This window comes from Syngnathus acus, chromosome 13 (genome assembly GCF_901709675.1).
Source record: "Syngnathus acus chromosome 13, fSynAcu1.2, whole genome shotgun sequence".
Classification (NCBI taxonomy): domain Eukaryota; kingdom Metazoa; phylum Chordata; class Actinopteri; order Syngnathiformes; family Syngnathidae; genus Syngnathus; species Syngnathus acus.
In genome coordinates, this window is record NC_051098.1 from 16,439,191 (window position 1) to 16,462,964 (window position 23,774).

At 46.8% G+C, this 23,774-nt stretch overlaps 2 protein-coding genes across 4 annotated transcripts; both read right to left on the minus strand.

The window, feature by feature from the left end:
* Window positions 1-1,052: 1,052 nt before the first annotated feature.
* Window positions 1,053-12,735, minus strand: postnb (periostin, osteoblast specific factor b). Of its 2 annotated transcripts, XM_037268100.1 has the most exons (23): window positions 12,566-12,735; window positions 11,942-12,040; window positions 9,630-9,694; window positions 9,296-9,453; window positions 9,056-9,220; window positions 8,844-8,990; window positions 8,095-8,236; window positions 7,139-7,351; window positions 6,770-6,904; window positions 6,209-6,357; window positions 6,007-6,143; window positions 5,735-5,865; window positions 5,530-5,660; window positions 5,285-5,387; window positions 5,116-5,183; window positions 4,860-4,905; window positions 4,749-4,775; window positions 4,140-4,195; window positions 4,043-4,100; window positions 3,839-3,886; window positions 3,617-3,694; window positions 3,490-3,528; window positions 1,053-1,526 (listed from the first exon to the last, which is right to left on the minus strand). In XM_037268100.1, exons 1-23 carry the CDS (start codon window positions 12,685-12,687, stop codon window positions 1,498-1,500), a joined length of 2,346 nt encoding a protein of 781 aa, XP_037123995.1. In that variant the 5' UTR covers window positions 12,688-12,735; the 3' UTR covers window positions 1,053-1,497. The 2 variants fall into 2 exon arrangements, with proteins under 2 accessions (XP_037123995.1, XP_037123994.1); XM_037268099.1 differs by having other exon boundaries at window positions 4,043-4,195.
* A 2,257-nt stretch (window positions 12,736-14,992) lies between these two features.
* trpc4b (transient receptor potential cation channel, subfamily C, member 4b) lies at window positions 14,993-20,698 on the minus strand. Of its 2 annotated transcripts, none has more exons than XM_037268276.1 (10): window positions 19,894-20,698; window positions 19,313-19,835; window positions 17,558-17,894; window positions 17,342-17,481; window positions 16,797-17,110; window positions 16,521-16,716; window positions 16,253-16,447; window positions 16,133-16,174; window positions 15,970-16,059; window positions 14,993-15,905 (listed from the first exon to the last, which is right to left on the minus strand). In XM_037268276.1, exons 1-10 carry the CDS (start codon window positions 20,268-20,270, stop codon window positions 15,522-15,524), a joined length of 2,598 nt encoding a protein of 865 aa, XP_037124171.1. In that variant the 5' UTR covers window positions 20,271-20,698; the 3' UTR covers window positions 14,993-15,521. The 2 variants fall into 2 exon arrangements, with proteins under 2 accessions (XP_037124171.1, XP_037124172.1); XM_037268277.1 differs by having other exon boundaries at window positions 19,313-19,831; window positions 19,893-20,270.
* Window positions 20,699-23,774: the final 3,076 nt, after the last annotated feature.

Sequence of the window (23,774 nt, forward strand, 5' to 3'; positions counted from 1 at the left end):
GGTCCAATCGACCCATGAACATTTCTGGCGTTGTAGACGAACCAACATAGTAGGAGGGCTAATAAATTCATTGGAGTTGTAGAGGAACCAAGGAGGGCTAATAAATTCATTTGAGTTCTAACTGTCCCCCCCACCGCCTGTTGAGATTTTGACTACCAGCGAACATGTCGCCCGTCTGCTTTCACTTAACGACAAGCGTCGGATGGCGTCGGAGGCGCCACATCCACAGAAATTTGAATCCGTGACTCAATCATTGATTGGAACAATACTGCTGAGTTGTGCAGGGGGAGAGAAAAAAACCCCACACACAAAACCAAATGGAAAAGCCATGGGCTCTTCCAACAAACCATGGGACTCCGCCGCCTATGCAGTTGCGAGGCCGTATCGGCTAATGTGAAATCAGGCCAGTTGTGCCTATTGGCAAAGGTGACATAGCAACATTCCTTTGAAGAGGTGTTGGTAGCCATCTTTTTTTTTTTTTTTGCTCAAGCCTCCCGAACGTGGGATTTCCTTCAGCCGCCACAACACCAGCTTGCTGCTGGATTCCCTTTGCCGACCGACATGTGTTTAAAACATCATGTAAGCGGTGATGGATGCTGAAGGTCATTTCCCATGTTTCACCACGATCGGGTTGCGGACGCTTTCCCAGGATAGCTAGCCTGCCACTTCGACAGGTATGATGTAAGGTTTGCTCCACAAAGTTTGGAATTTTTTTTTTCCAAAACAAAAGGCAAACCATATCCAAATAGTTTGATTGTTTTTAAAAAATCCCAAAGCAGTTGTGGGCGTTGTCCCTGATTCTTTCATTAATTCCACCCAAAATAAAGTCACGACATCCAAATCAAACACACAGACCTCTCAGTCCATTTGGATACACATGAAAGATTTCAAATCTCTTCTTGAGAGACGGCCGAGTTCTCCATCCGCCATCAATTATTATGACTTGGCCACGATGGAAGAATCTCACATGATTCAACATGGTCAGGATTCAACGTCGGCAGACCTTTTAAGGAAGCGTCGTCGTCAGGTGTGCTTTTGGAAAAAGTGGCAGGTTTATTTCAAAGAATGCACTTTATTGGAAAATGGTTGGGGACTAAGACAGAAAGCAGGGAAACGTTTAGATACATTGTTGGAAATGAAAGAGCAGATAAGAGCATTTAAGGGTCCGAAAACAAAACATCATTCATCTCCTTATTTACCATGCCAGGATTTAGAAAATCTTCTCCTTGAGTTTCATTGCTTGGACTTGGGCAAAGACACGGGGAAAAAAGTGTAGGATTGAGCCGTGGTTTTTCTTTTATTGCTCCGTTAATGGCTCGTATGAAAGTCAAGCCGCAATGTCCGTTGGCATTTGAGAGCCTCAAAGTGGAGATTGCTTGCCAGAACGGTTTTTGAACCGAGAGTACACTTGAAAGGACATTGAAAGTGCATCCCTGTTTTTCAAGCTGCTTTGGTCGCTGCCTGAATCCCGCTCACTCCCCCCTCGTGAGTCCGGGCTCAGTCCCGTCCTCTTCGCCGGCTGCCAGCTTGGAAGACAACAAGCAAAAGGACAGTGTCAATATCTTTTTCCAAGGTCTTTTGAGCAGGCTGTGCAGCGACATTCCCTTCGTGGAAATATCACATTTGGCAAAGCAGGAGCTCCTGAGCCAATGTGCAGCAGCAAGTAGAGATGCACCGATCCGATATCTGGATCGGATATCGGCCCCGATATCAACAAAATTGATGGATCGGGTATCGGAAAATGCAGCCGATCTGTGAGCCGATCCTTTCCTTAATCTATTGGGACGCGGGCTACGTCATACGTCAGCAGCACGTGTGCCGCATGCCACGAGAGTTTTCTAAACAAACGCAAACATGGAGCGAACGAAAGAGTCAGCTGTGTGGAGGTACTTTAAACTGAACACGCCAACTAGCTCGACGGCAGTTTGTAATGTCTGCAAAGCTAATGTTGCCAGGGGTGGTGGTAGTACTGCCAGTTATAGTACTAGTACTAAGCGGAGCTTGTTTTCAGGGAGCACTTCTCATTGCTGCTTAAATGAGCATTTAGAGCATCAACAGGTCATGAGTGATGTGGAACGGCACCTAATGTTTACATGTTTACTATTTATTTTAATATTTGGTTACTGTGTGCTTGATCACCCTTTCTATATTTGCCCAGTGCAGTTTCAGCTGCAACATTTGTATTTTTTTTTTTTAAGAAGTTTGTATCCTAATTTACTTGAATTTAAATGCTAATACACTTTATTGCTGCTGTTGCACAATTTGTGTTGCAAATAAATAGTTCATTGCATTAATCTGCTTTATCTTGTTACATTTTGTCTTAGGAATGAACTGTGTAGTCATGCCTGATGCCATTGCCTTTAGTCTTTTCTGTTCCACATGTAGAGGTATGTAGCTTGTTAAGTCAACCATAATATCGGATCGGTATCGGGTATCGACCGATACGCAAAGCCACGGCATCGGTATCGGTATCGAAACTGAAAAAGTCGGATCGGTGCATCTCTAGCAGCAAGCATGGCTGGCAGCATGCATGCAGAGTTTGACATTTTGGGGAGCCGGAAGAAAACATTTCTTGCTGCATTATTTTGATGATGCATAAACTTGACTTGGTATGGTCTCAAGGACAGATTGCCTAGCTTGAGCAGGCCCTTACAATTATTAGAATATAGTATTTTTTTAAATAGATCATGTTTGGGAAAGCTCCACGTGATCCGTTGAAGAGCCGTTGCTTTAAATAGTATCTTGTGAAATCAGCTTTTCAGATCACCAAAACAGAGTCAACCCTTTTGAAATGATAATCATTAAAGATCACATTCCTGAAGTTTTCCCATGCTTCTAAGATGACCACTTAACCCAAATCTCCAACTCTATTCTGATCCATCTAGAGATGCAGGACCCCAAAAAAAAAAATCCAGACCATGATCCTGTTCGTTTGGGTTACGGTTTTTGGATAGCGGGGATTAACTGAAATGTGTGCTGCTGGATGCTTTTGTTGCCTAGCAACTGTCTGTTTACCCATTTCCAGACGTTAGTCTGAGCCAGGCTGTTTGGCGGGAGCTTTATCTTTTTCATTTCAATGGCAACAACTTGATAGTTGTAAATTTGAATGCTTCTAAAACTATCATGCGTCAGCTTCGGAAACTCTGCTCTCAAGTTGTAAATTTCAATGGTCATAAAACTATCTTGCATCAGCTTCGGAAGCTCTGTCAGAAGAGGCGATCTCGGGTCACACACAACAAAACAGTGACGACGGTTTTAATGGACTCCGCGATGGAGGATTGCACAGCTAGCCACTTGCTTGCCTGCTATTATTACATGCTGAAAGCGATAGGTTAGCTGGAACATTGGGGAAGGGCAAGGTCTTTCCCACCTCTGAAGTTCATGTTAGCGATTAGCATGCTTAGGGACTTATTGAATGCAGACTTAACCAGCCCGCAAGCTAATCTGTGTTAAATGCTCGGGCATTCCCAGACTGAATCTTTGCTTTACCTAAAATTCTTCGGGGAGGGTTTCTCCTTGAAACGCCTTCTATATAGAGGCAAGCAAACATTATTGGGTCAAACAGTGTTTGCCCCGTCGCTAGCATACACGAACCAACCGCTCGCTCCGCGCTCACCTTTGATCATTTTGACAAGCTGGTCGCCGTCAAAGTTTTTATCTGTTTCAAAGGTAGAGATCTCTGCAAGGTTAGATCCTACAGGAATAGAATAGAATAGAATAGATCTTTATCGTCATTGTCACATGTACAACGAAATTTAAAAAGTGCCAACCAAAGAAGAAGAAAAGAGCAAAGCATTACTATAATTCTAGCAGCGTCCAGTAAAATCATTTGACTAACCGTCCACGGTGACCTGGGAGGTGCCACTGCTGACGGAATACTGAGGTCCTGAAAATGACACAATCCATCAATTTGTAGGTCATCGTAACTCTAACAATTGTGTTTATGATCAAAAGACAGCTCAAGGTTCATTCGAAGTCGGATAGCAGGGTTAGATGTTGCTCAGGAGGCCTTGTGATTCTCACTCTGGTGTGAAATACTTGCCTGTGACAACTCGGGTGACTTTGGTGATGGTGGGGTCACTTTCAATGACTCTGGTCACCTTGGTGACGGAGGGTTGGGCTTCAATGACCCTGGTCACTTTAGTGATGGTCGGTTCCTGCTGGATGACCCTCGTCACTTTGGTCACGTCAGGTGCTAAACAAGTCCAAATCAGAGAACAAAATTCAAAACATGACAGCATCGAGACAAACTGCATAGTTCATGTTGAATCTCATCGATGCAAAGTCGAAGTAAGGTTGAGCCTTTAAGTTCTAGCCAAATAGTCCTAAAATGAACAATTCTATTGTGACCCGAGACGCGTCATGTGACTCCCCCCCCCCCACCACCTTTCCTACAAAGCACTTTTTGTTTGTGCTCTGTCGAGGTCTGCAACAGATGCCAAGAAAGAATCCTCGGAAGCATCTGTTTAACATCCAAGTGGCATCTGTTTTGCGCGTTATACGTAACAGATATCACTAAGTTTTTTGTCACTCGTCAGGAGCACTCCACCAAGGCCAGGGACTCCCTTTTGTGGTCAGTAGGAAAAGATGCATGGAAAACCTCTTCTAAAAGAAAACATTTCCGGTGGCTGACGGCTGGATGAAACCGTCCAAGTAAAGGTGCGTAGGTTCAAATGCCGGTGTGCTCGTAATTTAAGGCTGAAACTCAAGCACAAGATGACAAAGATGCTTCATGGTCTTTACTGTACCTTCAACAACTCGCGTGATGTACTTTTCTGTTGACAACAGAAGATAGAAAGCAAATGATGAGTGTGTAAACTTTCTCAGGAGATTTGAACGTCAATTCTTTGACTACTCACTCAAAAACGTGAGGGGGATTTCCTGGTATCTGAAGCCTGGAATGTACTGGAAATTCAAAAGTAAACACGTTAGTGCAAAGTGGACGTAATGCTCGACAGAAACGTTTTCATTTCGTGACATGACATTTGCTAGACGTCTATCTTGAGTAGAACCACAAAAGGGCTCAAGAAACGACATATCGGTTACTTTGGTCATTTCCTGGGGTCTTTCAAGTATGTCCGAGGTAGCGTACAATGACTCGAGGTTCTGACTAACCTTAATTTGTATATAAGTAATGAGCCTCTTCAGTAGTGATTGAAGATCCTGGTTTCCAACGGGGATATCTGCGGGAAGTTGCAAGAACTTTCATTAAAAAACAAAAAACAGGGAGCCGGAGGGTGCATCACACATCTTGAGAGATTTTACTTCAAGTGGAAAATTGTACCTGCGGGATACAAGAGTCGGTTGACAAAATGAACCACTCCGTTTGTGGCCATGATGTCAGAATCTGGGATTTGCACCGAGTTGACTCGCATGGTGTCGTTTGCCTGCCAAAGACACATCCCCCAAACCTCAAAGCTAAGACCTGGGATGACTTCTCGTCGTAATAGCTACCAGCTTTCTGTAAGTTGAGCTCCTTCGATAATTGCCCCTCAAAAAAAAAAAACTGCTCGATATGCAAATACTCACAAACATCACTTTGAGGTTGCTGCCTTGAAGGGACTTGAGAAGGTTGGTTACTCCCGTCTCCAAACCGCCGCCAATGAAGATGCCGTTATTGATGTGGTACAGAAGGACGGTTCTGAGAGCGTTGATGTCACCTAATGTTAACGAGAGACGGCCGATGATCAACGTTAGGTGTGCTCAGATAGACCGAGGCGTGCGGGAGCCCTACTCTTCAGCAGTTTGAAATCTCTCTCGTTCAATCCGGCAAAGGCCTTGTCGGTCGGGGCGAATAAAGTGAAGTCTCCCGACTGCCTCAACAAGTCGCTCAAGCCGGCGTCTTCCATCAGAGACAAAAAGATCCTGGAGCACAGAGAGGAACTTGGCACCGGTAGCAACATCTTTTTCTCATCGGCATACATCCGCTATGAATGGAACACTGCGGTTTAAAGGCATCTCCAAGGCCAAAGTTGGCTTTGGTATGGATTACGTAGATGTACTTACTTGAAGCTACCGTTATCGCTCAGGATCTCATACATGGATTTCTCGGCCGGTTTGAGGAAGCTCTTCATGAGATGGAGCGCTCCATTGCTTCCTTCCTTGCTTCCCCTGATTAGGCAGGAGTTCTCGATGCACACGGCCTGGCAAAGAACGGAGCACTCGAGGTCACGGCTCAATTGCGCAAGACTCGACGGGGACCACTCACAGTGCGATAGATGAAAACCCTCAGGAGCTTGCCGCCGATGGTCTCCAGCGTCTGCCCATTGTAGAGGTCTCCGAGGATGATCTTTTTCTTCAGGATGTGGTTTTCCAGGATGAACTTGAGCAGTCTCTGATCCATGGACATCACCTCATCTGGAGAAAAAAACATGGGACCGGTTGATGTAAACATATACGTACGTCATACAAATCTTTGTCTTTTATTTTAGACGCCCATTTTATTGCCGTGGAAATGTGGTCATCCCCCACAAGTAGAAGGTCACAATACGGAGCGCGGTGCTTAGGAATGATTTACGCCACAAGGTTAAGCTCAGCGGCTGGACGGTGCGCATGAAGCTACAAATCATGTCTGCACTACCAGAAGTATTTACAGAGTGAGGACGAGCTTCAGCTTTTGGCACCGTGTGAATTCCTGGCTCCATTTCCAAAACCTATAAAGTATCCAGCCCCCGTTGACTGTTGTGCACGTTGTCAACACAACACCTGGGCTTAGCTTCGTCCCGAGTGGAAGAACATGATGTTTTCTGACGCATCGTGTGATGCTTACCGTTGAAGGCGCTGTTGAGGGGGGCCAGGAGCGTGTACTCGGCCTTGGGTCTCATGGCAGCAGAGAGACCCAGCTCGGACACCATGTCGCCAAAGGTGGACTGGGAACTTCCCACCAGTTCCATCACCTGTTTGGCTTAAATAGCAGAGACCATCCCGACACAGTTAAACTGAATCATAATCAGTCTAAGGTGAAGGTTGGGTTAAGAAGACTTCTGGAAGCGAGCAAGATTCATCAGGACCACAAAGGGTCATGGTTAGGTTTGAGGTTCAGATTGTCTGGATAGTCGGTTGCTCTTTGCATGGGCACTAGATTCTTTCTGTGTCCTGGTGGTAAGCCATAGGTCAGTGAAGATGAGGCAGATCTAACCTGAGTCCGGCATGAGCACTTGGTCAATGACGTGGATGACGCCGTTGGTGGTGACGATGTCCTTCTTGCGCACCATCTTAATGCCATTGACGGTCAAGCTCTCGCCGTCACAGCCGATGATGATGTTGTTGCCCTCCAGCGTCTCGTAAGAGGTTCCAGCCATGATGGCCTCGGAGCATTGCACCGAGTCCAGGAGATGGAAATTGAGAAGAGCTGGAAAACAAAGAAAAGTCTGTGAACGTGGTCTCATTGTTTAATTGGATTGCTGGCTGCTTGGGTGGCTTCGCGTTACACTGCAAACAGAAGCTCTTGGGAACCAGAAGACCCTTGGATCCTTTGGGTCCCTGAGATTAACCACTTGGGAGTCTGCCACTCTTCTGTTTAACTTTGTGTGGGATTGTGTGATATGACATCATCAGCCAACAAAATATTTGAGGTTGACCGGCCAACGACTGCTTCCAAGAAAAGCCATTTTACGTTTACCACGGATAACTTTGTTGAAAGTTCAGGGTGGGTTAACAAACAACTCAACAAAATCGGATTTCCCGTCTCGCAAAACGACTTAGTCAGTGTAAATGTCTGATCCGATTAGAGTGTCAAATATTGCCTTTCATCTGTTGACTTTCTGCTCGCAATTACATGCGCCATTTGAAAGTGGAGACTAATTTTTGTTATTATTCCCCACTAAACGTTTTTGTGCCAAAGTGTGGTCAAGTTCTAGACTTATTGCACAGAAGAATATTGCGGCTTCAGCTGTTCCCAGTTGGACCCGATTGAACCTGTGACTCAAAAAGTCAAGCAAACGCACAGCCTGAAGAATCTGAATATGACATACGATTGCTTGTACCTTCACCTTTGCGCTACAAAGGTGCCTTGTGTTCCGCTTGCCGACTAATGCACAGTCGAGAGACGTCTGGGCACCATTTATCATCGTTGAAAGCAAACATGCCGTGTACCTCGGAGGACCTGCTTGTCGCCCTGGAGCCTCTCCAGCACGTCACCTCCCAGCTTGGCAAAGGCTTCGTCGGTGGGGGCGAAGAGAGTGAAATGTCCAGGCTGACCAAGCTTGTCCAGCAATCCCGAGTTCTGAGCAATATCCTGGAAGGAAGGAAGGAAGGAAGCAATTGGGGCTCACGTTTAAAAAAAGACCCAAGTTTCATTTAGTAAGCAGTCATTGGAAATGGAGGCAGCAACCAAAATGAATTTCCGTGAACATTGACCTTGCCTCTTATTTGTCGCAAGAGTGTAAACAGGAAGAAAGTTTGCTGTGCACAAATAAACGGAAAACGGCGCCATACCTGCTGTTTGTTGATAATGCTGATAAGCAAGCGGACAAACCGGAAAATAGCCAGAGTGCGTTTTAAAATTCTGGCTCCAAAAAGTGATTTTGGATTGCATGGGGAAAAGATCCAAGATGCTAAACAATGTGCTGCCGTGTCAATCTAATCAGCCCAGGGACTTCAGGATCAATAGTGCCTACACAATTTACATTTTATTATCAAGTAGACTGTATATTTTTCTCTAACAAGTCCGATTTCAAATTTGAATTTAGTCGGCATATCGACAAACTCTGTTAGGTTGGTCAATAATCAGCATCTTCTTAGTTGTTGACGTGGCTGTCATGTTTTTAGATCAATTGAGGTCCAGAAGATGTAGGTGGCACACTTGTATTGTTTTTTATCACATTCTTGTGGCTCCAACTCACGTTCAACGAGGTCAGATCATCGTTGACCTCAATCACGTCCCTAATGGTGGTCCCGACGGCGCTGATGACGCGGTCGATCACGTGGACCACCCCGTTGGTGGCCACCTGGTTGCCGTGGATGATCCTGGCGCAGTTGACGGTCACCACCTGCGGGGCGGCACGCCGATTGTAACGCCAGGTGTCACCGGGCGCTAAATGATGCTAGAGCTCACCCCGTTGGAGTAGTGATTGATGAGCAGACCCAGGTCGTTGTACATGGAGGTGATTGTCATGCCGTTGCGCAAGTCTTTGGTCAGGAGGCGCTTGTTGACCATGTGGTAATGCAGAGCGTTGTAAAGCTCAATGTTGACGTTGCTGACCAGCGCGGCCCGCATGCTCTGTCGCAGAAGGACCATTACCATCAAAATGCCATACCAGCAGTGGTGGAACGGGAACAAATGGTGGAACCTCACCTCATCCAAAAGCTCCCAGGCCTCATTGCTGGGCGCAAAGAAAGTGTACGAGCCGGATCCCTCGATCTCGGCCCTCAGCTTGGACAAGTCGGCGTAATTTTGGGTGGAATGGGCCTTCACCATGCCCAGGGTGCCGTACACATGGTCGATCGGGGCCACTGAAATCAAGGAATCTTCTCAGATAGCCTATAACGTCTAGCACCCGCGTGCCCCCTAAAGAACACGCGTCGGCAACATTTGGGAGCATCCCTTAACCAGCTGCTGCTCGCCAGGTTGGAAGTTTCCCCCCAAATAAATCTCGTATCAATTAAAGTCGTCGGTTCTTGCCACGCACCTGCGGGGCAACCGCGCATTCCATCCATCTTCATGTATCCCGGGCAGCACTCGTAAAGGACGGTCCTGGAAGTCAAACAACCTCAGTTAGTTTCCAAATTCAAAGGCCACTTTGATGTCATTTGAGTATTTCCAGATGTCACCCTTTGTCTGTCCTTCTGTAGCAAAAAAATGCCTTGTGCTCCAAAAGCTAATGGGAAAGCTGCCTCCTGGATTAAGCAAACATTCAAATAGCAGATTGATGTTACAGAGTGCTCCATTTTAAGAGTCACAATCGCTTTTGGTTGTTGCTTGGCATTTGGTTAACCTCATTTTGGCACACATAAATGCAGAGTGCTTAATGTTGCATTTCAGAACATTTTTTTTGCTCAGCACAAAGACCCCTTTTGGTTTCGTCAATGGAAACTATTGAAGTTAAAGCGTGAACAAGCAGAAATCGCCATTCTCTTGATTTGAAATGTATTTCTTTTTAATATAGTCTCGTGGTAGTCGAATTGCCGCAGATCACCCACGACGGCGATAATAATCACAATATGATTTTTTTTTAAAGGGCAGCTGTTGGATATAAACACAGCTATACTTCTCAGGTCCACAGGTATGTCATGTTTGGATCTAGCTTCCATTATTAGAAACATTTGCGGATGTATGTCTCATTTTAAACGGCCCAGGCGACATATGCAACATTAAAAAAAGAGCCGCAAGAAGGCCACACTCGTATACATACCGATATATATATATATATATATATATGGGACCAACGTATACAAGGTTAGAGCTCAGTACATGTGGCAATAAAACTTCAACAACCTTATCAAATAAATAGAGAACTGTGACCAAATATCCACATGGGGGGGGGTTCAATGTGAAAGCTGCCTTATATTATATACAGTATAGGCTACACAACTAACTGATGAATAACAACTTTTGAAATCAGACTAGTAAATATTTGTCAAAAAAATAAAAAGGTGAATCTTAATAAAAATTGCTTGCAATTTCTCAATTTTTTGACAATTTGTAATTTTAGTATTGACACATGAAGTCCATGCGCAATTTGTCTTTGCGGGCCACATAAAATGAGGTGACGGGCCGTATCCAGCCCCCGGGCCTTGAGTTTGCTAACGATGCGAGAGTGAGACAGCTATCTGTTCGATCAGAGTTTTACCTCTAACAATATGCTTTAAAAGCCTTGACATATTTGAGTGTCATGATTGATGATTTGGTTTTTGTAATCATTTTTTTGACATCCTAATTGCCGGCTACTGTTTGCTTGACATTCAAATCAAAGTCGGAGCTCTAATCTTGAAATAAATATAGGACGAGTCAGCCATATTATTAATGGTGCTTATTTGTGGTTTGCATGAGACTTTGAGCCACTGCGATGAGATCACGCAGAAGCCCACTCAAGACATAGTCAGCATATTCAAAAAAGAAAAAGAAAACTGTTGTTTCATTGCTCTCACACAGAGGGATTGTGTCTGGCCAAGCATTCGGAAACTTCGGACTTGTCAGCGTCACGTCATTCATTGCCATTGACGGTTGTAGACGTCAAAGACTGGGTTGGCAATGAATGAGTTAAGAAAAGAAACGCTTCCTCTGAAATTCACGGGATATTGCTCAAGTAGAATATATTCTCCCCGGGGCTGGCTGCATTCCAATACACTTACTGATTAGCTCCGCTCGCTTTTGAAGCCCAAATGTGAGAAAAAAAAAATGCACGTGCAGTAGTTTTCTTAAAAGAGTAAATGTTGTTTTGTATAGGTTATGTTTTTTTTTTTTCCCCCAAACGCTCGGCTCCTGTCCATGTGTCAATCCAAAAGTGCTGAGCCGCCAGAAAGGGCAAAAGAGCGAGAGAAGAAGTCGGCTGGAGTAAACGGCGGGCTTTTCCATTCATGGACTGTGTCAGCAATTCCGAGCCACATCCTGGAGTCTGTGGTAACCCTAACCCTAACCCGCACAGACACTCCACTAGTGGCCGCTGGCCGCACTCCAAAAAGCTAATGAACGAGACCGTCCGTTATTGCAAAGACTACAAAGAGTTCCGCGTCCCATTTGGAAACACCTTTGGAAAGTGTCAGGGGGGAAAAAAAAAAAAGAAAACGGCGCAAGACAAGACACGAAATATAAACACGCACGTGTCGGAAACATATGTCGAACAAATTAGGGTAACGCGCGAATGACTCGCTGGCACGTGGACACAATCCATATGCTTGCTTGGGGTTTGCAATTATCAAAATATTTTTTTTCTCCTCACAGCACATTGTTGTCAAATGATGAAGTCATTTATTTGTCTTTTGTTGTCTGTCAACTACTCACGCTTTCTTCCCACAGATGGCGCCTTGGTACCAATTGCGACAAGTGCTGAAGTACTTCTTGCGGGTGCCCATCACTTGCTGCAAGGCGCACACGTTGGGCCTGAGGGGCGACGTTGACGTTGGGAGGAAGGAAGGAAACATCAAGCAGGTAAGACTCAATCATGAAAACTTGGAGAGAAACAAGTCAAATCATTCAAAAGCAAAATATGTGCGTGATCATATTGTACATGGGAATTTGTTTGTAATATTTGAACAAAGGTTGCTGAGTATCCAATCTAATATGAGTATTTCTATTATTTGCATTGAATTAATGCCAGATATCCACAAAGTGAAATATTTCATACTCTTATTTCATTTATTTGTATTAGCTTGCAGCTAATAAAAACCCAGAATCCATAAAGGTTTTTTTTTTCAATCAAATGGCTAGCCTTTATTTAGAATATTCCAATTGATTATTAATATAAATAAGAACAATAATACATTATGATATAATAATATTAATATAATTATAATTTGGATGAACTTGTTTTTGTAATATTTATCAAAAAACAGCAGTTGCAATAAGGCACTGACATTGGACTTGATCCTAAATGAGGCCATAGAAGCAAATGGGCCCAAGTCTTACCCCTGGTTCCTGGCCCGGATGCGGCTGTGCGCCACGATCTTGTCGTAGGCCGACGAGTGTGCCTCGTCCAGCAAGGATGAGAGCACAAAGAGTGCAAAGGTGGCGGCCACGACGAGCTTCATCCTTGACTTGCTGCTTTGCACGGCCAAAGTGATGAGAGCTCCTCTCAGAGTGCGCCTTTATATACGTACGTCCCGGCCCGTCCCGCGCCTCCCGCTCCAGGAGGATGACAACATCACGCTCAAGTACGACCAGGAAACTCACGCACTTAGCCCCCCCCTTTTTCTCAATATTTCCCCAAAGTACTCATCATAACACATACTGTAACACTCCACTTTGTTTACATTTTTCTAAATGAGACCATTTCAATGTTGGTTTTAAAATCGGAATTTATTTTTGCCTCCTTTTAATGACCAAATAGAGTTATGGGACACTTTATTAGGCATCGTTTCCATGCAGCAACCCAAATATTATTAGTTTCTAGTATCACCATTTTTCTGTCAACTTAAGCCATTGCAACTTTATCGAACAAGCATGTCATTGTCTGCAGCATTGCATGAAATTGTGTGAACACATGTTGTGTGTGTTAGTGCCATCTAGTGGTGAGAAGGACTGCTTGTTTAGCACTTGCAATAAGGTCATTCCAGGTCAGCGTTTCCCAAATTTCTTAGGCCAAGGCACATCTCTGACTTGAGACAATGTGCTTCCTGAATTCCAGGCTCGTTTACTCAAACACAACGCTATTGTTTGTAGCTTTGAATGGCATCTGCCATCCAGCAGACGGGCATTTCCTTATTCTGCCCATCGCTGGCATAGATGGACAAATCGGATCACTGGACCAGAATATGTGAGATTGCAAAGTCTGTTTCACTCGGTGATCAAGGACACACACGGAAAACACGTGAGACACATCTGGGATATTCCAGGCAAGTCTCCGTGCAAATCCCACATCCGATGGGCCTGGCTTCCCACCTTTCATGTGGCCGCCATTACTGACTGTATGTTGGAAAACTGCAAATATTTTTCAAAGTGAAAATGATGTCATAATTACAGTCACTATTTGAAGATCAAACTTGTCTTAACTCTATAACAATCAAACGAGATAGTCCGTCTTGATACCATAAAATGCCACAGGATGGCGCCAAAGCCTGGCTTGATAGGAAAGTAGTACAATGTTGTCAAAGTGAGACATTTTGACTATTGGCAACGAGTTAACCTTAGCCTGGGTTGTTGGCGGAAATTCCTCGTAGTCTTTGCCGCATGTGCTGTACAGTTGTATTCACAAATAGGTTCAACTTTCAAGGTCTTTTATGAACTCCTTACCCAGTGTTGATATTTCATGTCGATGGAAACAAGTGGAGGACATTAAGTGGATAAGCCAGACGTTTGAAGACGCGACGAGTTTCCTCGCGTGCACGCAGCAGCAACAACGACGGCACAGATGAGATCAATGCGGCCGTAATTGGATGCAGCGCGCCGTCGACGCTCTTTTTCACTTGCACGTCGACAATCAAAACACAGCGAAATGCGCGCCTGTCACACCATCGGTGACGGCGATAAAAGCCATAACGAGCGCAGAAGCTTTTAGTGCCTCCCCAAATCTCTTGAGCGTCACGTCAGCGTTTGGGAGCTTGTTTTTCTTCGAAAACTTTCAAAAGTGCATTCGACAGACACATCGTTAAGTCTGCTGCCATTCTCAACGCTCGCAAATAATGCCTTGACATACGCGAGGAAATTCCTGAGCTCCTTTCTATTTAGCAGCCAGCAGTTGACATCATGTCACTAGTATTGTTATTTTTCCATTGGGCTAGAAGGAATTTGGAATTGACAAGTTGAAAATATCAGTCTGGTGGGTGTGCCTTATGCACAGCTTCCAGTGAAGGGAACCAGTTGCACAATTTTCCATGAATTATTGAGTACTGACTCGTAAACATGCATACAAATGATCCTTTTTTTTTTTTTTAAATTTTGTGAGCAGTCAAGCAGCCACTTGATTGGCTCAATGATTCTCAACCGCTGTGCCAGGAAATGTAAGAGGCTGAAAATGATCCAATTTGACCGGCAGAACAAAGCCATTGTCCTCCACTAGAGGGCAGACGTTCTGTTGCCACAGTCCCAGCTTGATGTTGAAAGTTTGATAGCAACTTTTTGGGGCCGTTGCGGTCGAGTTGCTTTTTCGGGATGTTCAGATTCTGGTCGTACGCGTTGCGCTGGGCATGTTGAGAATTTCCTGTAAGCTTAGCAGCTACTTTTGTATACAGACAGACTCTGCGTGGAGAAGAAGTCAACTGTTGACTGTTTTTCCTCACTGTAAACAGGATGAGTGAGAATTGAAAGCAAAGCAGATAAACTTACGAGCGTTCCCCATAAATAGAAGCTTTGACACGGTGTCTCTGCTGCTTTTTATATTGTAATTTGCTGATACACCAAGTGAAATTATTTCTTTTTGGAGCGTCCATCAGAAATAATGATAAAAGCCAACATGTCAATTTGGGCAGCAAACTTTCCAGGAGTTGCATTTCCTCGTATCCCATCGTTGAGAAGAAGTTACAAAGATGTGTCAGAATAATTTAGTCGCGTGGCATGCGGCACTATATAATTAGAACAAAATTGAAACCGCTTCATTTATGAAAGTAACGAATAATTTACTGTCCCCTCAACATGAGGTCCGCAGTCGACGCTTTGTATGATTTGTTACTTTTTAAAAAAACAGAGACAGTTTGAGGAGGAGAAATCAACTTAGTTGACACATTTAATACTTTCTTGTTTCTTCACTTTCCACACGTCAGCACTTTTTCATGTAGCGCACGAGCTAACAAGAACACGGCCGGCCGGGAAAGCGTCTTCATTCCGTACGTTATCGCAAAGCGGGGGATCAAACCAAATCTCTTCCCGTATACTATGTGGCCGCGAGTGAACATTGTTGAGGTCATCAACGTCCAGCAGGTTGCAGCTCTCAGGAAAGGTCTTTCTCTTGAGAGTCCTTCTCCAACTCCCGTGCCACTTGCACTATCACCCTGGGACTTTTCAGCTGCTGCTTTTCGGCGCTGTCGGAACACTTTGAGCCCATCTCGGAGCGGTTCAGAGAGGCCCGCCTGGCGTGCGTCTGCTCGGGGCTGACGGCGGTGGCGCCGTCGCCCGGGCCGGGCCCGCGGCCGCTCAGCTCAAACACCTCCAGCCTCTGCTGCGACGACTCTTCCGTGAAGTACTTGGGGGAATACTTGAAGGAGTTTCCCGGGTAAGCGAAAGGGGAGCTGGCCACTCTGGAGCCTCTTTGCCATTTGCCCCGCATCATTCCCAGCACCTCGTAGCGGAAGCTGGAGATGTCCTGCTTGAGCTCCTGAAGGACAAACGACGGCGTCACGAGCGAATGACAACTCTTCGACTCGGCGGGTTTACCCTACCTTGAAGTTTTCTTCGGTCAAACCATTCTCCGTCTTGGCATCTCGGATCATTGCCGCCACGTACCTCTTGATGAGATTCCTCAAAACCTCCTAAAAGGTCACGTGGATGCGGAAGTGATATATGGATCGTCGCTGATTGGGCGATTCGGATCGGGCGCCTTACCTGATACTCGTGGTTTAGTCGCACATTGTCTGCCGCTCGCCTCTGTAATCGCTCAAGTAAATTGACCGTTAGTCTGTCAGCGTAGGAAGCGATCCAGGAAGATTTGATAAAAGAACTTACCCCTAAACTTTCAAAAGTTTCAAGTCTTTTTATGCTGGGCACGTGAAACAGACGCGCTCGTATCCATCCCGTCAGATAATAAAACGACTTGGGACTGGGTATGATGTTGAACGGCGACGGCAACGTTCCTCCCTCTTCAAAGTAGCTCATCCATAATTTAGTTCTTGCAAATTTCCACTCGATATCCGCGTGATCCTTCGGGAGAAAATACGACTTGTTTGTCAGAGGCCGACGCCAGACAAACGGGAGCGGTTAGGTTCGTCCTCACCGCAATGTGCTGGTACGAGTTGTTCATCATGGCGATGAGCATGTTCAGCAGCACCACCAGGGAGATGATGTTGTACGTGCCGAACATGGTGGTTCCGACAAACTCGGTAAATTCGTGGGGCGGCTTCACTCGTGTCACGTAGAGGGAAATGAGGCCAAAGACGGACCAGAATAACGACTGCAGCGCCTCGAATAACCTAAAAAAAACAACAAGCGCAACAACGTACATCAGGTCTGCCGCGCCGGCCGGTAACGCTATTCGTCATCCGGGTCGTACGTGGAGAAGGCGTTGTTCTGCTGCATGCAGCGGATTCCCTTGCAGTTGTCGCCCACGTCGGTTCCGTAGTAGTAGTAGAGCTGGTTGAGGCCGTTGGCGAAGGCCAGCAGCACCAGACAGTAGATGAAGAGGAACTTGAGGATGTCGAGGAGCATGCGGCCCAGTGAGATCTGCAGCGGGCCCAGGTGGGAGTTGGCGGTGAAAAGGCAGATGAGGCGCAGGGAACTGAAGATGTTGGCGATGGCGAACAGCGCCTCGGCAATCAGAGTGGGGTGCCACATTTCCCAGCTGCATCGGGGTTTGCGCCCGCTGTACTGCAAAATAAATGCGCCGTCAGTGAACACACGGCTTTGCCCGCTGTGATCTTGGCTTCATCAGGCTTAAGTCTACCCTTTTGTCACCTCTTTAGTGACTTCAGGTGTGCCCCAGGGCTCTATCCCAGGGCCCCTGCTTTTTTTAAAGTTCTCTTCCATTGCTTCATGCTCTACCTCTCCTATAAACCTTTCAACTCCAGCCTTGACTTGAAGTTGACACTTGTACAGTACCTTTGCATAGGCAACAATCTTGAGGGAAATGGTTGCAAGGTACAACGCGTTCATAATGAAGTCCATGATGTTCCACCAGTCATCCATGTAGTCTTGGAAACCGCTATCCCACATCTGCTTGATCTCTGTCCAGATGAAACCTTCAAGACACAAGCAAGTGGTGGCATTACGACCACCGGGGAGCCCAATCGCCGGGAAAAACGAGAACTTCTTTACCGATGACCCAGGGTAGGATCATCCATTCCACCGCGGTGGGTGCCGGGCCCTGAATGTCCCGCTGCGGGGCTTCGATGTGCTGCGAGGCCAAGAAGAGCAGGAACAGGAACGTTAAATAGGAAGCGGCGTGACAGATGAACTTGATGAAGGGCTTGCGGATGAACAGGCCGTAGCGGCTCTTGGGCGAGACCAAGTAAAAGATGGACAAGACTGGGAAGAGGAGCCCGATGAGGATACACGTGACCAGTTTGACCGCCCAGTGCCGTCTTCTCCACCCCGGGATCTGATCGTACCAGCGCGACGCCAGCAGCTGTTGACAGTTGGGCTGGGCCACAAACTATCAACGAGACAAAGGTCGCAATCAATCAAGTGCCCACCAAATAATCGAAAAAGCAATCCACAACGGTCCGACTTATTTACCAAACTCCCGTTTGTCTGCTTTTTTTCATTCATTTTTTTTTCATCATCCCTTCTTTCCCTAACAAGTTGTCCAATCTGGTTTTCATCCTCTGCTGTCAAAACATCTGCAAGGCATCTTTTTCTTTTCTGGTGCCGGGAGTTCATTTCAGCTTAACCTCGTTACAGCCAAATGGATTCTCTCCGTGGCGGGCTGGCTGATGAGGTCATCTTTCCACGCAGAATCCTTTTGAATCTTCCCATCTTGCCTCGGGAGTGGCCAAATTGCATTTTTGTGGCACAATGGACGCCGTCCGGCATCTCAGCCTTCCGCTATTATTTGGATCAACACCCAAACTCTGGCAGCAGGAAGAGATGGATGGATGGATGGATGGATGGATGGATGGATGGATGGATGGATGGATGGATGGATGGATGGATGGATGGATGGATGGATGGATGTTGTGGACAACTGCTAAGTGCTTGAAAACTTTCTGCAGCGTGTCTGTAGCCACCTTGGAGCCATCCAATCAGACAAACCACAATAGCAACCTGTAAAAGGCTTGCGGTCGTCTGCTGAGCGTCAATCTCATGCAAACTTGCAAATGAGGAAGGTCAGAACATAGCTCGTATCACGAGTTGAACCATTCAATCATAAAAGCTGATCTCCAAGACCTTTGGCCTTTCCATCTGTTTCAACTTTCTGAAGGTGACATCAAGTTTTGTGCCAATAATTTTTCCCGCAATGTCTGATTCTTTCAAGTTTCAGGGAAATCCGCACGACTTTGTCATTCTCAGCCTCTAATCCAATTGTCGTGGGACGGAGGAGGCAACGGTAATGCATTACATTAAGAGGCAGCCTCGCAATTAGGGGCTGTCCAAAGCTCCCTCAGGACACCTCCGAGCATTTGGAGCCATTTGCGGCTCATCCCCACGCGCGTCTTGTCACGAGGCCAGCGCCTTTACAATTTAGAGCCAACGACAGCTTGATGTCTCATTTGCTTCTTTTCGGGAGCGCTCAAAATGTTTTACAGTCAATCATTCCAGTTGATAAAGCGTCTTTAGGACCAGAAGCGCCTGTCCGAATGAGGATGTCGTTTGGGAGTATAATAAAGCTCAGGTTGGCGGGAATTATAACATTTCATGTCAACAATCTTATCACAATGGAGTTTCTTTCGGCGTTTGTGGGATTCCCGGCCAATCAGACTAGCTTCCCTTGTGGTTATTTTTGAATTCATTTTTCTTTCAGACAGGTCTTTAGGACCAAAAAGTGTCCTTGCCAATAGTTAGGGGTTCTTTGGAAATTCTTCACACAATGGAGAGGAGAGCGCGGCTTGTTCTTGCGACTGGTTTACATACCTCCTTCTGACAGTACTTGATGGCCAACTTGACCCGGGCCAGATCGTTGGTGTTCTCATCCAGCAGCGGGTTGATGTCGTCGCGGTAGTTGAGGATGATTTCCAGCTCCTTGGAGCTCCTGGTCTGGTCCAGGAGGTCCTTGGCGAATTGTTTGCAGGTACGCGACAGCGCCTCGTACTCGGCCTTGAACTCGTTCTCCACCCTGCTGAGCTCCTTCAGCTCCCAGCTGAGCTGGAAGGCGGTGAGGAAAGGGTCCTCGCTGGACAAGGCGATGAGCGAGGGGCTGGCCAGCGCCTTGTAGATGTTGAGGCGGCAGTGCGAGTGGCGCAGGCCGTCCACGTCCGAGCTGGACACGCACTCCGGGCAGTCGCACAGCACGGCGTGCGGCTGCGGGATGGACACGCCTCGCTGCACCAGCAGCTTGATGATCTCGTAGTTGTTGGTGTGCGCCGCCAGGATGATGGGAGTGATGTCCGGGGTGAAGCCCCAAAACTGCTTGTCCTGCAGGATGGGCGGGAGCTTCGGGGGAAAAGACAGCGTTGAAGAAAGAAGATTCGAGCGGCCACGGGTGTCCTTGTACCTGTTTCTCGCCGCTGGGCTTCTTGTGGTTGAGCAGCAGATCCACGGCGCCCACCACCTGCTTGCGGATGGCGTGCAGCAGGGCGTCGCCCACGTGCACATTATAGCTGAGCAGCAGGTCCACGATCTCCAGGTTCTCGTTCTCGATGGCGATGAGCAGCGCCGTGCGCCCCAGCGAGTCCACGCAGTCGATATTGATGCGGAAGTAGATCTCGGCCTCCTCCAGGGCCTCCTTCACCGTGGCGTAGTCGCCCTTGCCCACCGCCCCCAGGTAGGCCCGCTCCAGGGCCGAGAGCTCCGGCTCGGCCCGCACGATGCGCAGGGGGATGCGATCGCTGTAGGAGGGGCTGCCCGTCTTCTTGTAGTACAGCCGGGACATGGTTCCCTTCCCCGCCTTGCCTCACCACGCTTCTTATTTGCTTTGATCTCAATGGCGAGAATCCGTCTTAAACTGTGCTCGCATGCAATAATAATAAGTTTTTTTTTTTAATATATATATATGCTGCAGACAGCCATCTAGTAGGTAGAACCCTAACCCTTAAGCATTTTTGAAATCTTTCTATACTGAACTAGAATTGCAACTTGTTATGGGATCATTGAACTCGTTTTGTAATATCTGACCAAAAAATGGAATGACATCACAGTGCATGCCCTCTTTTTTTCTTTTTTTCTACCCCCCCATCAAATGCAAATCGTCTTTACCTTTTCGGCGGTGCAAAGTAGCCACTCGCTGGGCAAGCAGAAAATGTCAAGGAGGCGCAAAGATGACAAGCTTGTAATGGTGAGTCAGAAGTGGTCCAGCACGCAAGGCAGGACGCACTAACTCAATGACATGTCAAGCAGTCAGCCACTCCCTCCCTCCCTCCCTCCCTCCCTCCCTCCCTCTCCATGCTCTCAAGTCTATCCTCTTTTTCTTCCTCTCCGACAGCTTTTCAATTTCAAACTCAAGCAGGAGTGGTGACCTTTGCCGTTGTCGGCTATGATCACTCGCAAGAAGACGTTCACCTGACACCTTGGTGTTTTCTTTTTAGTGACTGAAAGATCTTTATCCCCACACAGTTTTCATAATGTTTATTAAAAAAAAAGCCTCATGAAAGGCTTAAGCAGCATCTCATTTTTGTTGGCCACACAAATGTTGTCACCTTCTTGATGGCTTACTGTGCCCCACATCTGCTCACTTGTCTTGCTCTTCAGTTCAGCATCCGTCCACTAGAGGGCAGACGACAACCCTTCTTGTTAGATACTCAAGCGTGTCCATGACTTATGATAGCTGCTCCACTCGGGAGCTGGAGATTTTTTTTTGCCCAACAGGGATAGAGGAAAGAAAAAAAAAAACATCCTCCAGGGGATCATCCTTCCTTTTTGGGTGTCTGATGAAGTGGACAAAAATCTAGGCCAGCAAAATGGTTCATGGCGAGCCAGTCTTGCGGTTCACTTCTTGGCATGTTGTTTACTGCTTTCAACTTTTTCTCGCTAAGAAGTTTTATGTTTGTCATAAATAAGGTTCAGCGCCGCAAGCACCTAGAGAAGCTACTCAAGACGTTTGCGGCAACATCATTGAATATTAATTGCATCGTTTCCCGAGGAAGACTTTTCCTCTTCCCTATTCAGTAAGTCAGATAAACCGCACTTTGTATTTCAAGCCAATCGTCGGGCCGGATCGGATTTGTTTTCCGAGGCGGTTGACCTCGCCGCGCGGGTTTCGACCTCGCCGCTCCAGAAGAACCCTGATGATGCAACGGTCCGAAATCCAAACATCATTAGACGAACGTGAACTCATTAGTGCCGCTGGATTGACATGTTGACGCAAGCTGAACACAGTCGTGCATCACTTATGACCCGGGTGTCAAAGCAAAGGCCGGGGGGCCAGATATGGCCCGCCGCATCCTTTTATGTAGCCCGCGAAGACAAATCCAATTCATGTCAGGACTAAAATTGTCTTCACTTTTAAAAAATAGAGATATTGCTAGCATTTTTTTACCATTTATCTTTTCAACGTATTTTCATGTTTTTTACTTGATTTGAAATCTAGTTACGCGCTCATGAGATGTGTCCGCCTCCCGGCAACAAATGCCAAATAGGTTGAGCCGTCCCAAAAAAAAGCCTGAGCCAGGAGGGTCTTTCTTGTTTACACAACTCGTAGCGTCTGCTCGGGTAAAAATACATTTGACTCGGGTTCCTCCCCCCTCCCCTCGGAGGCGATGCGTTCGAGGTTGTGTTTGTTGCAGGTATTTGTGGGCTCAGCAACGGCATCGCCTGACAAGACTGAGCAAACGTTTGTCAGTTGGCTCGCCGGTTCCCATTAAAGCTGTCAGTCGAGCGTGTGCGCGCGTGGGTGTTTGCTGTGTTTTTTTTTTTTTTTTTTTCTTCTGTGTGAGGGGCTACCAGGGGCAGGGGGTTATAAATCAAACTCAAGGCCCCATAAGTGAAGTCCACATCTATCAGGAAGCATCAATTACAAGTTAACAGATGACAGACGACTCCGAGGGGCAGATTAAGTCCATTACGGCGCGGCGGGGAGAAATATTTGAAATATTCCCCCCAAACATAACAAGCCACCCACCCCTCCCTGACCCATTTTTGGGCCACAACAGGCCCTCAGCTAGAAGCTTGTTAGTTGATTTTGAGTGTTGTTGTTTTTTTACAAATGACATGAAGAAGCTAAAACGCCATTTTAATCATCCCACGCAGTGTCGACAATTGCCGTCGACTCCCAGCAGCCAACTTGGTCATCAAGTCAGCTCATAACGGGTGGGGGGGGGTCTTCTTGTCAAGTGCCCGGCACCTTAAGAACTCATCAGCGGCAAGAAGCCCCGCGAGCTGGTTGGCAGCATGATGATTAAATAAGGTGAACTTTGAACTGCGGGTGAGCGCCGCTCGGCAGGCGGGGGACTTTGAGATTTTCATATGTTGAGTCGGAAGCCCGGAGGAATGCCTTGTGCTAGGCCCCTTTTATTTGATAGCTGCAAGAAAAATATCAGCATCAAAACATCTTAGCTGTCAAGGTGAAGACAAGAAAGCGTCGATTAACCGATGACGATTATTCAAAAATAAAAATGTAATGGCTTACAACCCATGTACAAAAATAAAAGTATTTTTTTAATTCAAAAAAATATATTATTATACGAGTAACTATGCTTTAAGAAACAACGACAATGTCACCTACTTCTATTTTCCAGGTCGCCATTTCTTAAGCAAACAGTAAATCAACCTCATTTGACTTGTTTGCAGACGCCGTGTGATTGCACCTGCCATCCGCAGTAGTCCAGCAGCAGCAGCAGCCGCCGCCGCCGTCGTGGCAGCGATGCGTGCATGCACGCCCGCCCGCGGGGATTGCGGCGCAGCGGCAAGGTAAAGAATATCATTAAATCTGACTGGCTCGCTCGCGCTGGCTGTTTAGTAGGGCGGCATCCCGAGAGTAATGAAAATTGCCCAAGATGGATTCGGCTAGCGGCCGACAATTCGCGCAATTTGCCTCGGTGGGCCCGAGACGGCGGTGCCACACTGTTTTGCGCTCGAAGCAAGCGGCGGAAAAGAATTGCACCTGACAGAAAGTTGATGAACTGAAATTGCCTCCGCCGTGACGTCGGGCGGCGCCGTCCAGGGGAATGACCACTCGCATTGCTAGCAAAAAAAACTAATCGGCAAGGTCTGCTCCTCTCTTCTGTCAATAACATGGTGTTTTAGTTATTTTTAAGATTTCGAGGATTTGCAGCAAGGCGGTCAGCAGGGCTCATTTGTCCGTCAGTGGACGTCGGGACGTCCATCCTAGTGCCTCGTTATCTGGTGGCGCCTCCTGCCGCATACCTCAACGCGCTTGTCATAACAACGGCGCCACTGACGGACGAGTCCGGCCAACCGGCCTCGACGCTCGCCTTGGAGC

What these genes read in the sequence shown, in the direction of transcription:
- postnb (XM_037268099.1), bottom strand. Translation starts at nt 12,687, where the DNA reads ATGAAGCTCGTCGTGGCCGCCACCTTTGCACTCTTTGTGCTCTCATCC. An exon ending in CCTGGGAGCTTTTGGATGAG is followed by an intron (nt 9,221 to 9,295) that starts GTGAGGTTCCAC and finishes CTTCTGCGACAG; the next exon opens with AGCATGCGGGCCGCGCTGGT. An exon ending in ATGATCTGACCTCGTTGAAC is followed by an intron (nt 8,237 to 8,843) that starts GTGAGTTGGAGC and finishes CCTTCCTTCCAG; the next exon opens with GATATTGCTCAGAACTCGGG.
- trpc4b (XM_037268276.1), bottom strand. Translation starts at nt 20,270, where the DNA reads ATGTCCCGGCTGTACTACAAGAAGACGGGCAGCCCCTCCTACAGCGAT. An exon ending in AAGCCCAGCGGCGAGAAACA is followed by an intron (nt 19,836 to 19,893) that starts GGTACAAGGACA and finishes GTCTTTTCCCCC; the next exon opens with GAAGCTCCCGCCCATCCTGC. An exon ending in GATCCTACCCTGGGTCATCG is followed by an intron (nt 17,482 to 17,557) that starts GTAAAGAAGTTC and finishes TGTGTCTTGAAG; the next exon opens with GTTTCATCTGGACAGAGATC.